This window comes from Schistocerca piceifrons, chromosome 3 (genome assembly GCF_021461385.2).
Source record: "Schistocerca piceifrons isolate TAMUIC-IGC-003096 chromosome 3, iqSchPice1.1, whole genome shotgun sequence".
Classification (NCBI taxonomy): Eukaryota; Metazoa; Arthropoda; class Insecta; order Orthoptera; family Acrididae; genus Schistocerca; species Schistocerca piceifrons.
Window position 1 is genome coordinate 33,302,117 of NC_060140.1, and position 18,339 is coordinate 33,320,455.

General features: G+C 44.1%; 1 protein-coding gene across 1 annotated transcript in view; it reads right to left on the reverse strand.

Moving 5' to 3' along the window:
* LOC124789771 (F-actin-uncapping protein LRRC16A) overlaps positions 1-18,339 on the reverse strand; it is a 524,837-nt gene that overhangs the window by 355,055 nt on the left and 151,443 nt on the right. The window contains 1 exon segment of the mRNA XM_047257233.1: positions 1,225-1,275. Coding sequence (XP_047113189.1) covers positions 1,225-1,275 — 51 coding nt within the window.

The window sequence follows — 18,339 nt, forward strand, 5'->3', positions numbered from 1 at the left end:
TCTGCGTGAAATGAGCAATACATGAGAGTTCATACGTCTGAACCAAAATTTCGTGCTAGAATTCGGACCGTAATACTATAGTGCCGTATATGTGCGCCCGTATCCAGCACTTGCGCGTAAGACTAATACGAGGCAGCCAGGGAGGCTTCCACAGCAACTATTTCGGAATTTCATTAAATCCAAAGAAGTGCTTCCACCTTGCCACCGGTAAATCATGCAAACTGAAATTTCGGATATCAGAATTTAACTTCTCTTAAACGTAAAACAACAATGCTTTAATGTATTGTATTTTACAGATTTTATAATCATGACAAGCTTATTTTTCCTACGTTATCACTGGGCATCTAAGTTTGAAACCCGCCCGACTTTATTTTCTTGAGCATTTGGCGTCGTTTCACAGCAGCATAATGAAAGATATTATATATCCTGTACTTATAATATACGCATATGAACTTAGGTGCCGCGAGGAATGGTCACGCGGTTTGAAGCACCATGTCACGGATTGCGCGGCCCCTCCCGCCGGGGGTCAAGTCCTCCCTCAGGCACGGGTGTGCGCGTTGTTCTTAGCGCAAGGTTGTTTAAGTTAGTTTAAGTAGTGTGTAGGTCTAGGGACCGATGACCTAAACAGTTTGGTCCCTTAGGAATTCACACACATTTGAAGATTTTTGAACTTAAGTTATCGGTGTCCTCTTAAGTATGATATTTATATATCCACATTACGCATGGACAATGGCAGTTCCAGATTCACGTGAAACTCGCCTGGTTGTGAAAGCCGGAACGAGTGGTGGACTTCAATGAAGTATCAGCAAATGGAGTACTATTTCATTAGTTAACTCACTGCCCTGCTACGAAAGGTAGACCATTTGACGCCCGACTCAACATGATGAATTTCATTTCAGTTACCACCCCACGCTATAAATTGTTAACCTACAATTACAGAAAATCTTTAGGGCCCACGAACCCAATTACAAGAACTGAGTGCTCATTTATTCTCACTTTCACTGCATCCCAAATTAAATGCACTGACTACAGTTAGGAATCAAATGCCACAGCAACAGAACCGTGACAATGTACTGTGAGAGCGGTGCGCGAGTCGGGCCCCGTAGCGGCACTGCTCGCGAGAGACAAGGGCCCGGGTTCGTGCACCGGTCCCAAGAACTGAATAGCCGAGAAGCTTGGACGGAGAGTGAAAGATCTGTTCGAGATATAAAACAGTACACTTACCTTGGTTGGCACCTTCGCGGTGAGCAGGAACAACCGGCATGGGGAAAACACCTGAAATAAAACACAAGATTAACCATTGGCAGATGGTTTGAAGCAATACATAACAAAAGCACCCTGCAGAATGTTCACATTAGTTTTACAGAACGTAATGGTGTGGTTAATAAACCATTTTATACAATAGCAACTACTTAGAGGCGTATGTATTTTGTCCATAATATTAAAAAGCTACTGTATACTCCCTCACTTGAAAAAATGATATTTCTGATATAAATTGCTGCGTCGATGATGTTTAAATACGTTTCAGTTGCAACATCTACATATCACCACTCATATACGACACGGTATTCAGAGTGCTGTATGAAGCCAGAGTAAATCGATGGTGTTAATGAGTATTATTTTTAACAAACGACTTCATGGAATTCTTGCCCTGAATGATACCAGCGTCAGTCATGCGATAGGAAAACAGCAAGATACTTTCCTCCTTAGCTCACGACGTGTTTTGTGATCTATCGACAACGAAATAAGCCCAGACCCGAAACTACTGTATTGGTAACAAAATAAAGCATGGCCGCGGATCACTTTTATGTCGCCTCGGTTTATCCAAGTGTGTTGGTGATGCAGATGTTACGGCAGGATCCGAGAGAATTACTTGGAAACGTCGAACATCGACGTCGTCATACGAGACAACTAATATGTCAAGTTTTTGAAAGTAATCGATTTGTAATGTCTCCCGACATTTTAGAAGAGAAACTTCACTAAATGCACAGCCACTGCTGAAAATCTTATTTAAAACAAAAGGGATGTGTTAAAACATGAAGACTAAAGGTGTCTGTGAAGGATCAAACATATTCGTCGGAGTCACTGACTGCTTTCTTCAGCTTTTTCAGACAAGCGCACAGGCTTATAAATCCAGTTCGTCCATCTTAAGCAAGCTTTTAAAGCAAAAATCGCTGTGCTGTGCATGAAGAAAAAAAAACGAGACACTGATCCCGGGACTTGAAGGAATTGTTGAAGCTTAAAACTTAAAAATCTGCTACGGGGAATGTTACGCACATATCCTAATGATTACATTAACTTTGTCGGAATTGTCAGTAAAACTCCTTCGAATTGAAAATGAAGACATAGTACAACCGATCTGCAATGTCTTCGCATAATTAACCCCGACATCTTCTTCAACTTAGCCACTTAAAAATGTCAGTGCTTTAAAGTACCACAATGTGGGCATAAACATATCGTCGGTGGAAGATCCGGAAAACCTTGACTGCCTCATTTCGTCACACTTTCGCTTGTACTCGGTGTTTTTTTTTATATATATATATATGTCTTGGACCTTTGTTTCCACAATTGTGGGAACTGAAGATACAATGGCATGAACTGCAACACGGTTTTTTTCCCCTCAAAATGCACTGGGCAACATCAACATGCGAACGGTCCGTTATCTCTGACGCCTCGCGCCAAGTGACAATCCTAATTTCTCCCAAACATGTCAATAAGGCAACACGTAGTCGTCTACGGCAGTGGATCTCAACTATTCTCAGATCTTTACACCCTGACTGACATTAGCTAGACCCGCCACACCGCACCATCATCAACTTTACCGCCAAACTAAACACCAGAAATTGTAAAAAAATATTCGAAGTTTGATTTTTAAAATGACGAAAGATAAGTGATATTTAGTTTTTGTAGGTGTTTTGTAAAGCGTTGAACCAATTCTCATTGCAGAGGGAATACTATCTAATCCCAGATCACGACCCACACTGAGGGCAGACATTTATTACAAAACATGCTTCCTGAACATCTCTTCTCTCCCTAGCGACACTTGCATTAACCTCACACCTTGGATTCCCATTTAAAATCAACCGAGTTACTATTTGTAATTCATTTGATTGTAGAAATAGTATAAATTGGAAAACTGCCACTGCTTTAATTCTGATCTCTGCCACTAATATGAATAATAATAATAATATTGTCCAGGCTTTCAGCAATGTAGTGGCTGCTATATAGTCACTATTCTGCTGTGCTGTCAATCAGTTCGTTTATCCGTTGCGAGGTGAATAATGAAGCAATTTCTGGTCCACTGAAGGAACTACCAACAACTTCTTCATGAGAAACTTAAACATCTAAATCTCAATTTTACTTTGAACAACGTATATGTGTAGTAGGTGGAGGACCAATGAAGATACTGTTCACATATTCGTTTCACAAGCTGCAACCACCACAATGTGTAACACGTAATGATAGTATTTGACAAAAATGTAATTATTGGTAACTTCTGTAATTAATATTACAACGCTGCCAAATATTATTAAACTGACAATATTTTAAAAATAATTCAGTTTCGTGACCGGAACACAACCGAACTCTTTGTTTTTTAACCCTCCTCAGAACATTTCATTTTACCCCTCAGGTGGTAATGACCCCCATGTTGCGAACCAGTGTTCTATGGGAACCATTTAAGGGCGATGCCGACAGAGACATTTAAGATCCCCCCGGTAATCGCAAGAGATACGCCTACGAATAGCGACAAAGGTAGAATCGTTTAATTTGGGGACGGTAACCACACTATTTTACAACACGTCATGGCACAGTAAATTGGAGAGTTCCTAAAAGAATATTGTTTAGCGAGAAAAGAAACATGTCGCATGTTAACGAATAGCAATAGATTTTCGTTTATGGACGACGACGCGCTCTCACTGCAAGGGAAACGAGGTAAGGTCCAGTCTGTTACTTCGCAAATTATGCCTGACGTATGAAAGTTCATTTATCGCATGGCAATACATTACAAAACTATTACGCATCAAAATTTGAGAACAGCTATCAGCATAAAATAACATAAATGACAACAGTTACACATGCATATCGTGGTCTTTTATGTATTTTACATCACCACTCGCCGTCGTCAGGAAATCTTCGAAAGGCCTCTTGTATGCACGTGAGGGAGATGCTGACAGAACATGAGCAACTGTCTGCAGTCTGTCGTTCCGCACCACAGTTACACGATGATGAAGATTTACTTCACTTGTAGAGTGGGTCTGCACATCTCCCAGGGGCCGTTCGGGTGTGGTTCAGGGTAGTCCAAACTGCCCGAGGCTGGTCGAATCCAGGGGATTTCTTCTGGATGCAAGCAAGGCAGCTTCAGGCATAGTGGAGAACAGTTTTGTTGCCAGCAGCGTTTCTATCATCGATGGTAGAGAATTCAGTTTCAACGAGAGTCCTGGCAGTGGTGACAGTAGAATGTCTTGATCTTAGTCTTTTTCGCTCCGAAGGGACTATGTCGCCCATTATTGGGAGGCCGGCGTTATTAGCAATCTCCTGATATTCACGCAGTAGCGCGCTCTTCCATATGATATCAGGTGGAGGATTGCGGCTCAAGACAGGTAGCTATTATGTGGGAATAGATCGTATAGACCCACTAACATTGCGTATAGGCACATTAAGTTGAACGTCTGTCTTTTTTACCTTTGGACTATTGAACCAGGCAGGCTGAGTATACCAATCCGAATGCCGGTACCCGGAGTGTGTCTGCTGACGATCCCCAACAAGAACCACTGAGTTTATGGAGGATGTTGTTTCTGGTTTTGAGCTTAGCAGATGTTCGTGTCAAGTGCTCCTTAGAAGAGAGTATCCTAACCAACAGGATCCCCAGGTATTTTGCATGCATGTTATGATGAAGTTTGTCTCCTACCAAACAGACATCGAAGGTTGTCTGTGCCAATCCATTGGGCATGATACTCTTGTTTTATTTGAGTTTGATTGTAACCTTCATTTACGGAAATAGTGGCTCGAAATGTATACATCAGAAGTTAGGATACCTTCAGTTGGTTCAAAGCTTTTGTGCTGGATAGCTGTTGTCCGGTCGTCTGCATAGCCAAACTTTCTGGACAGTTTACTTTTAGTACGCTTGTGATGAATTCTGATGATTAGTCATTTTGGCCAGGCAAGCGTACACTTTCAGGAACACTTCCAAGTTTCACACTATTCCTTACAACAAGAAATATTCGCACACGTCTAAGGGACCAACGTCGACTGTTGGTGTCCAAAGGCAATACTTTATGTGATGATACTCTTCAACCGAGAAGAGGCAGTCGGTAGCTCCGGAGTGCTTGTGATTTAAAGATGGTGGAAGGCCTGTACTTTTTCCGGTCAATGTCCAGAAGGTTAAATGCGAACTATGCGTGGTATTCTTGTTGTCTGGTCGATTCTAACACTAGCCTCGACACCCGATAGAATTTTCGTTCTAGGATCAAAGGAGGCGCTTCATTTACAAGTTTCCACAAGTCAAGCCCAAGAGATATGGCTGAAGCAAATAATGGGCGGAAATAGATAAACAATTTACTCTCTACATCAACAGCTGAAGATCATACTAGTAGCACCCTTCAACATTCTACAGACGCTCTACTGAGATGCAACACTGATATTGTTTTAAAATTTTGTCATTTGATATTGTTAAAACAGCAGCAGCTCATGATCTGACCAAGTTCTTTGCTTACAGCGAACGTTTAAAGGAATAGTCTTGTAAAAGAACCGAAATTTCACGTGACGGTTTTCAAAGGATTTTTAAAATGATTTCCATTAAGGCCTAACTGAACAACTTGAGAAGTGACTTAAACATACTGCTTCGCAGTATCTCATCGTGGTCGTACTTCCGTAAGCGAAGACTTTCGTGAAGGTCTACCAAAACCGTTTGGACTTACAGGTCCAACAAAAAGAGGTCAACGAGTGTGTGTTGAGCCTGAACGATATGAATCCCTATCATGGTAACAGAAATTCACAGCTGCAACCTCTCTGTAATTCAGAATTTTAAGTCCTTGTTCACCACGAAATTGAGAAGATGGGATTGGACAGCGTTGAGAAGACGAACCGGGAGGAGGGATTGCCACTATTGGAAACAATGCGCACGCAGACGTCGAGAACGAAAGAAGGGGACCTGTTTTAAACTTTCATCACACGATGACCCCACGGAAACTAAGTTAAAAGACACCTGGATTTGTACGATACGACTACCAAGGGCCCAAAGTCTTCGTCTGTCGGAAGGCGACAGTGCAACAACACACTTCCATCCGTGAGATGTGAGCAACACGTAGACTCGACGTTGGAGCAGAGTGGGGTTTTGGGAGAGTCCTTTGCTACGACAGATCAACTGCAGCACTTGCCTCGCGTCAAGTCGATGTCCATGAAGTCGTAGTAGAAACTAAAGATAAACTGATGGGTTGGGACCTAGCTGTTGTAAGCTTACTTCGATCTTCTGAAGCAGAGATCACGACGGGTACAGTGTAGCCAAAGAAGCAGGCGTTCGTATTCTTGGAAGTACATCGCAAGTTGCTTTCTTTCTATCATCGAACACCTGATTTTGGCCGAGCGGTTCTAGGCGTAACAGTCCGGAACCGCGCTGCTGCTACGGTCGCAGGTTCGAATCCTGCCTCGGGCATGGATGTGTGTGATGTCCTTAGGTTAGTTAGGTTTAAGTAGTTCTAAGTCTAGGGGACTGATGACATCAGATGTTAAGTCCCATAGTGCTCAGAGCCATTTGAACTATTTTTTTGGTACTTGCAGGGTTTCCGAGAACGACTGTGCAAAACCACAAGACGTACAAAAGAATGATACATATCAGACCACAAGCTTCGATCTGTAACATTTGCTGTGACGTAGCTGCACCAGGGGGGCAGGCGCGTCAGATCATCCGCTCCGTAGTTCGCGCCTGCAACCCCCAATACAACGGACGGATTTCCAAAGCGTGCTGCTAGAGCTGCGCCCGTGCTGGACAGTGTCATGTTCAGCATCTATGGTGCGAGTTAAAAACTTGGAGAGATGCTCTTAAGCCACTGGATCGTGTCTACCTTTGTATGTCCTGTAATTTTTGCGCAGTTGTCATCTGTAATCCCGAAGATACTTACGGGTAGCCGTATATTGTGACGTGTTAGCGAAGTGTTCTCTGCGCACCTCAACACATTTATGTTATTTGTTTACTCTGGTCTGAAATGTTATACTATAATAAAGTGAATTCTACAGTGTATTCTTTTTATATTCAACGAGCGTAAATTAGACAATTTTTTTGTTATCCGTTTTTTATATAACAGTTATTGTTGACTGTGTTTCACAGCTTTCATGAATCGTACATATGTCATACAGTAACACATGAAGCTGCCAGCGTAACGTATTTTTAACTGTATGACCGGTTTCGGTCAGGGACAATTTTCAAGTACAAACTCGTGTTAACAATAAGAAATACAAAAACGAAGTAATGTAGTTTGCAAGTTTTAAGAACGAAAAGCCGACTCCAGTGGCTATACCTCATCGAATCTCGACTAAAAAAAAATGGCTCTGAGCACTATGCGACTTAACTTCTGAGGTCATCAGTCGCCTAGAACTTAGAAGTAATTAAACCTAACTAACCTAAGGACATCACACACATCCATGCCCGAGGCAGAATTCGAACCTGCGACCGTAGCGGTCACGCGGTTCTAGACTGAAGCGCCTTTAACCGCACGGCCACACCGGCCGGCAATCTCGACTCAAATGACAGCACATTACACAATAAAGTAAACAGTCGGCACAACGCTTCTGTTATTGCACAGTGTTCTGTGTTTTTTCGAACGTCTCAGTAACACTGGGGAGCAGAAATATTGCGCAATAATGCTGATCGTCTAATGTCTTCCTATAGAGTTTCGTGACGACAATAGGGGCAACGGGGAACCGCTTGCTCAAGTGGACCTACAGTGACTAAAGCAGCTTGCCTTGAACTCCTGAAATGAAACGTAAGATGTTTCAGACTACGGCATATGTTTTAATGTTTTAAAACGATCTCCTACGATAAAATAAATCAGTGTTTTTAGTACTTGTAAAGACTGTTTAAAATAAATAACACGAAACCAAAGATGAGAATTTCATTATGTCGCTCGAATCTCGTACCATCTGTTTTGAAGGTCCTAACTCTTCGTGAAGAGTAAGAAACGTTTCGTGAATATCTGTGTTTAACGAGGTTCACCTTTTCGTTTTTAGAAACAACCACTAGATGTTGCAACTGAGGTGTGTAATGACATTTGGCAGCTATTTCCAAAGAGGTATACATAAGATTAAAAGGAAGCGCTGCAGCAGAGATGTTGTTGGACGAGAGAGATGTGACTGTCACTTTTTTTATGTCGCAGAAAGAGAGAAGTCCGTGGTATGTCTTGATGAAGAGAGGTCGCGAACATTTTATCCTCCTCCTATTCTACAAGTTCTGTTAATAATATTGGATTTTGGATGCATTAAATAACACCAAGAAAATAACACGTTTCTTGTGGTGGTCATTTTCGCAGCAGCTGTATATACCAAGAAAAATACAGAACCTGTCTATTTATTTGACAAGCAGTTCATTTCAACGCCTCGAAATATGAGTTTGTTTCATTAGGAGAAGCGGTCAACAATTAGCAATTACTACACGACCATCGCAACAGAAAAAAAGAGGTAAAGTTTCCCATCACGTAAGAAGAAAGTACAACTAAGAACATTTACTATTAAATTTCCTAGAAAGTTTATTTTGGATATGTCTGACTGTGTCTGTTCCGTAGCCGGCCGTAAAAGCATTCATTACGTACTATTTATGATTTGACAGTCAAAACTTACAAAACATTTCCAATTCAAAAACTCTGATTCATTATCCAGGCAGTTGCAAAAATAGAATATAATACAGGTGTCACATTACTTTGTTAAAACACTGTTAGGTCATAAACTGGCAGAGTACTTAATTTAGAGTGAGCGGCTGAAGTACCGGTAAAAGTATTGTGAATAAATGGAAATTTCGTGTGGAGGCTGTTTAGGAGATTTCTTTTTTATATTTCTAGAAAAAGCTTAACAACGATTCCTCCCACCGCTTCGTTCAACTTCCGGTGGGCAGCCACCTCCAGAGTACACGGCTTACGGCTGCTTCTGTAGAAATTCCAGGTGGTCGAGTTCTCGTTGGTGATTCATTTCTTGAAGGTCGGACAAAACCTGTTGTTCCAGAAAACATCTACGCTGTTAGCTACATGACTTTAGGGTCAACACCAGACTTGCAGCTTAGCATATATAAAGTGACGCTACACTCGATGTTTCATTCACATTTTACCTGTGATAAATATTTGTTGCTGATCGATAGGTGATAATTTGATCGAAGGCGAAAATCAGGGTCGTATGAAATGGTGCGAAGAAAGGCACAAAATATTCGGCTGCGGGAATGCCGAGTCGATAACGTACATCGTATTGTAACAGGAACAGCAAACAATTATTTGTTTTTACAAGTGAACTGAAACATCCACCTGGTTCGTTCTCGAAGCATGATAATATGTATTATGGTTACACTGAACTTTGATCATTGCTCTAGATTATCCAACAATATCTAACTGTGAACTGTATTCTACAACTCGTCTGCCACAAGTCACCGATGGAAGAAAACGTCGAATCACCCCCCTCTATCTTAACAATGCCAGCCAAACATTTGACGAAAGAAATATTCATTTAATGTCTCATTGCTGATACTGCCTAATGAGTTATTTTCGTTCCCGGACGTCAAGCAAGAAACTGAACATGAGACGTCCTCTACAATCTGTACCGTTTATACGAGCTGCGAGTGAACGCCAAGATTGAAGTCCAACGCTTGTTCGTAATGTACATTCCGTGAAGAGGCATGGTGCGCCGCGAGAAGTATTCTTTCACCCCATGCAGCTTCCACCAGCAGCCGAGTAACCTCGACGTCGCGGGGCAATTCCTTGCTGATGCATGTTTCACATACGAAAATGTAGTCTACAGACTCCCTACGTATCACCAAGTCGAGCTGAACGTGTTAGCAATCTCATGCGCAGTACTACGGCGATATCAGCTCTTAGATAAGCAAGCGTTTCCAGGTAGGTTCTCAATATGTCATTGTCAGCTACGGTACGCAGCGGAAAGTGACATCTCTTTGGTCGGGTAGAAAATCTCATTTTAATCGTTCTACCAACGCTGACGCTCAGCTATTTCTAGAGCAAAAACACCTTACATCTTTCATATGTTACCAGTAATACGAATCATTTCGCTCTTATTTCTAAAGTATGCCATCGATTTAAAAATGAGCACTTTACTGTACCGTACTTTATTTTGCATCAACCTTTCAGTGGCACTAGACCGCGAAGACACAACGACCCAGTGAATAGAATGAAACTGCTACTGTTGTCTACAGTTGCTGAATGAGAGGTAGTATTTGTACTATACTAAGTATAAAAACAACCTACGTTCCTTGACCGTCATGTCGCAATTAGTTCTTCAGCGCGACATTTCATTACTAACTCTGCAGCTTTGCGACAATGGAATATATTTAGCCAACATATTTTTTTGTACGATGGCACTCCTGGTATTCTCATCCAACTTGGACAAAATTCTGTTTGTTTTCCCTTTTCCCAAAATACACTTCATTTTATGGCAATCTGACAAGTGTGTGTGTGTGTGTGTGTGTGTGTGTGTGTGTGTGTGTGTGTGTGTAAGAGAGAGAGAGAGAGAGAGAGGGGGGGGGAGGAGGGGGCAGGGAGGGGGGGGAGGATTGTTTTGTTTCGTTTCATGGCTCAATAACAACTAAGCTCATACGCGACCATGTCACAACCTTAGAACACTAGTTACAAGCGACTACACGGTAAGCCCAATCGAGGGACGGAAAGAAAGCTAAGAACAAGACCTTCCTCTTGGAGAAAGGTTGACAAAATACGTAGTAGAGATAGCGGAGGTCCCGAACTAAAGATTAAATGTCATTCGCCACATTACTACGACAGATAAGAAGCGCAGTAGATAGCCCGCGCGTCGTTCGCTAAAACGACCGACTACTCAGACGGCAGACAGATACTAGAACGTAAAGAGGTTAAATCAAACACATTCGGTCAGGAAATGGCGAATCATCAAAGGTTGACGACAAAACATAGTCATAGGGCATCAGCACTTAACAAATGGCGATGGCTTAAAATGACGGTGCCCAATACACAACCTAGCTAAAATTATGTCCTCGCGACGAGAGGACCGAGAGGAGGTCAGCCATGTCGCAGAGAGAGGTTTAATTCCCCACAGCTTGTTCCCATGAAGAGAAGCCCTGTGGTGATGCCAAAGTGACACCACTTGTCGACAGATGGCAACACGGAGATCATCGGAAGGAACGGAAGACCTAGCGCCCCATCAGACCTACATAAACAACGACGCCCTCAGGAGCGAGTAAGTGGAAGCTTTCTTGGACCCAATACTCTAAGGGATGGACTGTGTACAGCACACAGAGGCTCTGAAGGGCACTCGGAGAATCGGAGGATGTGACAACTAAAAAGCCTGTGTCGCTGGCTCTACTGCGTGGCCCGAAAGAGTGCGAAAAAGTTCAGCAGTGTTCCGGAAGCCGATAGCGAAAATCGTCGGTGCAAATCACGAAGGCACACCCGAAGCCACGCTGTCTTAGAGGAATCAGTGTAAATGAAGGTACCATCACTAAATTTCGTGAGAAGGTCGAGAAACTTACAGTGAGAGATCGAACCCGGAGTAAGTTTCCCTAGGAACCGAATGAAGTTGAAGGTGAACACGGGCCGCTGCAAGAAGCTAGGGTTCACACCCGTCGGGAACGTCCCAATAGCATGAATATACGCTGCTGGACCAATAGCCGAAAGCGAACTCCGGGGGGTAACAGGGAAGAACGACACTCTCCACACTAGCGGTCAAGGAAGTCATCGAAGGAGCGACAGTACGGATGGCTGGGCATGGCAGACAAACGGCATGAATATCCGCTGAGGAGAACATCACGCCGGTATGGCAGCGGTAGTTCGGCAGCTTCTGCATAGACTCTCAACCGGGCTAGTATAAATATCGCCAGTGGCCAAACGAATTCCATGATGGTGGGTAGTATTAAGATGGCGTAAAACGGACGGACGTGCAGATGCATAAACCACAAACCTACAGCATAGCTTCGAACAGACAAGGGATCGTATGAACGTTGAACGGTAGTCCGATCTGCTCCCCACGAAGTACCGCTTTGGACACACAGCCGGCCGTTGTGGCCATGCGGTTCTAAGCGCTTCAGTTTGGAACCGCGTGATCGCTACGGTCGCAGGTTCGAATCCTGCCTCGGTCATGGATGTGTGTGTTGTCCTTACGTTAGTTAGGTTTAAGTAGTTTTAACTTCTAGGGGACTGATGACCTCAGAAGTTAAGTCCCATAGTGCTCAGAGCCATTTGAACCATTTGAACACACAGGGCATTGAGAGACCGGGTACAGTGTGCAGCCAGGTAATTTATGTTGGAGGACCAAGAAAGTTTTCTATCAAGCATGTGCTCCAGGACTTAAGTAGTTTCAGTGAACAGAAGAGTAACGGGACAGAGATGTAAAGACGGTGGAACAAACCCATTGCGCCGCCAGAAATTCATACAAATGGTCCGTGGAGAACTACAACGCAAAGCCGTCAACGAAACGTGAGCAGGAGGTCACCGGCGGGACAAAGGCAATAACAGAGTTAACGGCCACAGCAAAGAGGATGACGTTCTGGACGCAGCCCTGAGGCACCCCATTTTCCAGGATAAAAGTGTGCGACAAGGCCGTACCCACTCATATTCTGAAAAATCGGTCTTTTAAAAATTCCTGAAGGAAATGGGGCAGATGGTCATGGAAGCCCCATATGTATAGAGTACGGAGGATACCTGTACTGCGGCAGGTGTTGTAGGCTTTCTCCAAATCAAAAGACACGGCCACCGCCTGGTATTTCCGCAGAAAACCATTCATGGGTTGACCAAGTGACGAAATACTCAACTGCAGAACGGCGCGCTCCAAGTCCACATAGTGCAGCGGTTAGTAGAGTGCGAGCCACAATACTAGCTGGCCATGGCCTCCGAGGAAGCAAGGCAGGATGATAGCGGCCTAAGGTGTTGGACACAGCAATAGAATGACATCATCTGCTACGGTCAGGCCGGAAATTGGAAAATGGACCTTGGTTCCAAAAAGTCTTTCGACGTCGCCACACATAACGGAAGAGGGGATGAAACTGTTAAAAGAACTATTAAATGAAATCCAGCTAGCTTTCTTGCTATCCCTAAGCTTGTGACGACACTGCGCACATAACTGTTTATGACGAATACAGTTCGCCATCATAGGATGACGGTAAAAAATGTGGAGATGATGTCTCCGCGCGCGAATCGCGTTGTGGCACGTCTCAGTCCAACAAGTAACTGGGTCACTGCGCAGGAAGTGCAGGGTACAGAACGTTCTGAGCTGCAAGGACAATGTTTGTAAGGTCTTCTATCTGGTCATCACAACTGGGGAAATAATCGTCGAAGGTGGCCAGGGAAGAGTAAAGCGTCCAGTCGGCCTCAGAAAGTTGCCAAGTGCGTTTACATGTAGTTGGGGCTGGGGCAGGAGTCAGCAAATGGATAGCACACGGGAAATTGTCACTCAAGAACCTATCACAGAGAACGGACCACTCGAGACGACAAGCAAACTGAGAAGTGCAGATCGATAGGTCCAAATGGGAACAGGTGTGTGTGGAGTCTGAAAGAAACATGGGTTCTCGAGCAGTGTTCAGACAGATGACGTGGAGTGGATTCGGTCAGGTTCTGGAAGAGCCCCAAGGGGAATGTTGTGCTTTAAAGTCACCAAACAACAAAAAAGGGTGAGGAAGTTGACCAGTACGCTGGAAGAATTTCGCCCTTGTGAACCAAATGACGGTGGGATGTAGACGTTGAAAAGAGAAAAGGTGAATTGAGGGAGAGAAATGCAGATTGCAACAGCTTCCAGCTGGGTGTTCAGCGAGATGGACGACTATGAACGTCATCCCTACGAGCAAGCATGACTCCACCATGAGATAGAATGCCGTACTCGAGGGGAAGGTCAAACTGGATGGGAAGGAAATGCAAAAGGTCAAAGCTGTCACAAGGACACAATTTTGTTTCTTGGAGACAGAAAACAAGTGGATGCAGCGATTCCAACAGCAACCATAATTCCTCCTTGTTGGATCTAATATCGCGAACGTTCCATTGGAGGGTAGTCATGACAGGGAAGTGGAGGAGGGAACAAATGGAGGGCTATTACCTCGGCAGCTGCCAAGTGCCAGCCTTTGAGGACTCACTACTATAGGGCTCAGAGGCTGCAGAATCCTGTTCCATGGTATCTGCAGAGGCATTAACGTTCTGTAACAGCCGGCCTGCAGATTCCAGGGCAGAAAAACGGTTGCGGTGTGCACCAACGAAATGGAGGTCGGCCACATGAGGGTATCACGCGACGTCACCGTTGAAGAGGACCTCTGTGTTGGGGAAGGAGATCTTCTGTCCTTGTTTGTTATCTTAAAGCCTATGTGGTTGGCAGATGAAGACTCAGTAGTTTATTGGCTGGATAGGCTTAATAAATACTCACGGTAACTTTCCTATTGTCCTTTCTGGCCAGCCGATTGCGATCATGTGATTTCGCCGCCGGGGGCCAAGATTTGGTGGGTAGTTGCGCAGCTGGAGGAGGAGGAGACAGGGATGCTTCTGTGATGCTGGACGATTTTACTGCTGCAGTGCTGAATTTGAGGTTGCAAGTCTGCATGGCTGTGTCCTTCATGGAGGCAGGCATAGAAACGACCGTATTTTCGTAAGTGCCAGATCGTAAAATGAAGGGCTTTCGACTAGCCAACAACTTGCGAGGGAGAGGGTAAGGTACTTTTTTCTTCACCCGGGTTTCCTAGATGACTCGCTCATCAAGATACACGGGACATTCTAGGGATTATGCTGCATGGTCGCCATTGCAGTTGATCAGCAGGGAGGAGTAGGCGGGCAGTCAGCCTCCCGGGCGTCCCTGCCACAAGTAACACATTTGGCGATGTTTCGACAGGACATACGCATGTGGTTGTAACGTTGACACAACGGGTTCGGAATGTACGGTCGGACCGTGATGAGCTCATAGCCTGCTTTGATCTTTGATGGAAGCACTACTCTGCCAATCATGAGAAAAAGAGTGCATGTAGGCACTACGGTTGCATCAACCTTTCTCATTACCTGATGCAGTGCAGTGACGCCTTGATCAGAGAGTTAAGTTTGGATTTGTCTCTCGGCCAGACTATCGAGCAGTCGAGAGTAAATAACACCACGTGAAGAATTCAGCATTTGAAGGACATCGACACGAACATGATAGCCGTGGAGAAGCGAAGCTGGAAGCAGTTGATGGCTTGATAACCACAATCGGCCTCCAAAAGCAGAGTTCCATGACGTAAACGAGAGCAGGATTTCACAGGGCCTGCAACTGCATCAACAACTTTCTGAATAATAAACGGACTAACCTCCTTCAATAAATGATACCACGAGACACCGATGTGCTGCTGGGAGATTCTTCCACTCTTTAGTTTCATTCTCTTTACGTTTAGTAGACGTAGACTGAGATGGTGATAGGCTCAATGTGAGACAATCCCCCATTTTTTCGGAAGGTAGAAGCTCAGGCAATGATCGCTTCCTGGGCCTGGCCTGTACCAGGGAGTACATGCAAAGCGTACCTGTCTACATGGGACTGGGAATGACGCGTTACCCATTCACCTGTTGCACATGAAACGCGCGGGCCGACCTTCAGGAACGCACAGCGATGAAAAACAAACAGAGGAACCTCCAACGCATACGTTGATGAACGTTAGGAGATGATGAACCAGGAAAAAAAAGATGGGGGACTGTTCTGATGTCTCCCCAAGGGAGAGGAGTAAGAACAGCACAAGGATAGATATGCAGCATGGATAGGAAAGAGGCGCTGCAAAGGCTAGGGCCTATTGTAACCAAGCACAAAGTCACCAAAGAGGTGTGAGCCCCGTGGGTAGGAGGGAGGGAGGGAGGGAGGGAGGGAGGGGGGGGCAAGTTCTTTGAAAAACATGACTCCTTAGAATCCGGATAAGAAGACTTTTGTCGATATTAAGTGCTTGCATAAATGAACTCATTTATTGTCAGAAGGCTGGTTTGAGGCACTTCTCCATGCTCAGCTGTCCTGTGCAAGACTCAGTAAACTGACAATTTAGTAGGCAGATATCGTTCTATAAAATGAACAAACTACTCAGTAATCAGTCATTAAAATTTATACCGATCAGGTATCGACATCCATTTCTCCAGCATAGTTCAGATGTTCGGCGGTTGGGTCAACATTCGACGAGAAAGACATGTGCAGTTAGGATACAAATATCACCGAGAAGGACTCTGAGAGCAAAAGGTCGTGTAGATAATGGAAATCGGCAACACTGTGTCCGAGGGAAGAACCCAATGTTCGCTTAGGTCGATGTATGTAAACCACGAAACAGCTTCACCAGATGGCTGGCGATGTGAACCCTTCCCGAACGCGGCCCTCGTGGCCCGGTACTGTAACACACCGTAAAAGGGACCGAACTGCCTAACGTCTAGTGCCGCTATGTTCCTATGAGTTATGCTGACTAATTTAAGTCAAAGACGGAACTACGTTTGGAAAGCACGTCGTGACTAGTAAATATATAGTTGCTGGCCGGTAGCGAAAACTCTCCTCGATTCGAAGCTTTAACATGTGTGTCATGATGCCGTACTGCACAAACATCGCACTCTGATGTATCTTCCCATTGACCAAGGAAACCATTCCGCAAGGGACAGAGTCCTGTTCGTTTTTGGACAACTTCACATTAGTCTGAACAGTTCAAAAAAACTACTTTCAAGCGGTACGTAACAAGCGTCACTGCGCATGGGTATCTACGATTACATAGGACCCCGTAGTCGATGCTTGTTTTGCTCAAACACTTTTCGTCGTATTTCTGTAGGGAATTCCGAGAGTACTGTGGCATCACGTGACCATGAGCACCAGTGCGACATGTTGATCAGAGGGGACACACAAAGTTATCGTACTTAGGGCAATTGTTTTATCATACACTACACATTTTGTGGCGTCTTTAACGCACATTTTTTTACATTCATACCCTGTAATACTGCTATGTAGCATTTCTAGTCATGTTAACACCTACACAGCACTGCACAAAGCTAGTAATAAGGAACGCAAATTTCTTGCAAAAATAAAAAAAAATATACACCAGAACTAAGGAGAATGAGTTACTTCAAGACTATTTCGATCTGTATAAAAAAAAATTAACAATGTCATATGTGAAGCCGAGGAACTGCACAACTGGCAGTTTATAACGACTCTGACAAGGGAACATCCCCATCACACCCCCCTCAGATTTAGTTATAAGTTGGCACAGTGGATAGGCCTTGAAAAACTGAACACAGATCGATCGAGAAAACAGGAAGAAGTTGTGTGGAACTATGAAAAAATAAGCAAAATATACAAACTGGGTCGTCCATGTGTAATATAGCCAATATTAATGGCAGTATGAGACGAGGAGCGCCGTGGTCCCGTGGTTAGTGTGAACAGCTGCAGAATGAGAGGTCTTCAGTTCAAATCTTCCTTCGACCGAAAATTTTAACTTTTTATTTTCAGTTTATGTGAAAAACTCTTATGCTTTCATCACTTTTTTTGGGGTGATTATTACATCCACAAGAAAACCTAAATCGGGCGAGGTAGAAGAATCTTTTCACCCATTCGCCAAGTGTACTAGTTAGGTGGGTCGACAACATATTCCCGTCATGTGACGCACATGCTGTCACCAGTGTCGTATACAAAATATCAGACGTGTTTTCCTGTGGAGGAATCGGTTGACCTATGACCTTGCGATCAAATGTTTTCGGTTCCCATTGGAGAGGCACGTCCTTTCGTAACTAATCACACGGTTTTGCGGTGCGGTCGCAAAACACAGACACTAAACTTATTACAGTGAACAGAGACGTCAATGAACGAACGTACAGATCATAACTTTGCGAAAATAAAGAAAGCAAAATTTTCAGTCGAGGGCAGATTTGAACCAAGGACCTCTCGTTCCGCAGCTGTTCACGCTAACCACGGGACCACGGCGCTACTCACATTGCCCTTTATATTGCATATCTTACTCATGGACGACCCAGTTTGTATATTTTGCTTATTTTTTCGTAGTTCCACACAACTTCTTCCTGTTTTCTCGATTGATCTGTGTTCAGTTTTTCAACGCCTATCCACTGTGCCAACTTATAACTAAATCTGAGAGGGGTGCGATGGGGATGTTCCCTTGTGAGCACTATGGGACTTAACATCTGAGGTCGTCAGTCCCCTAGA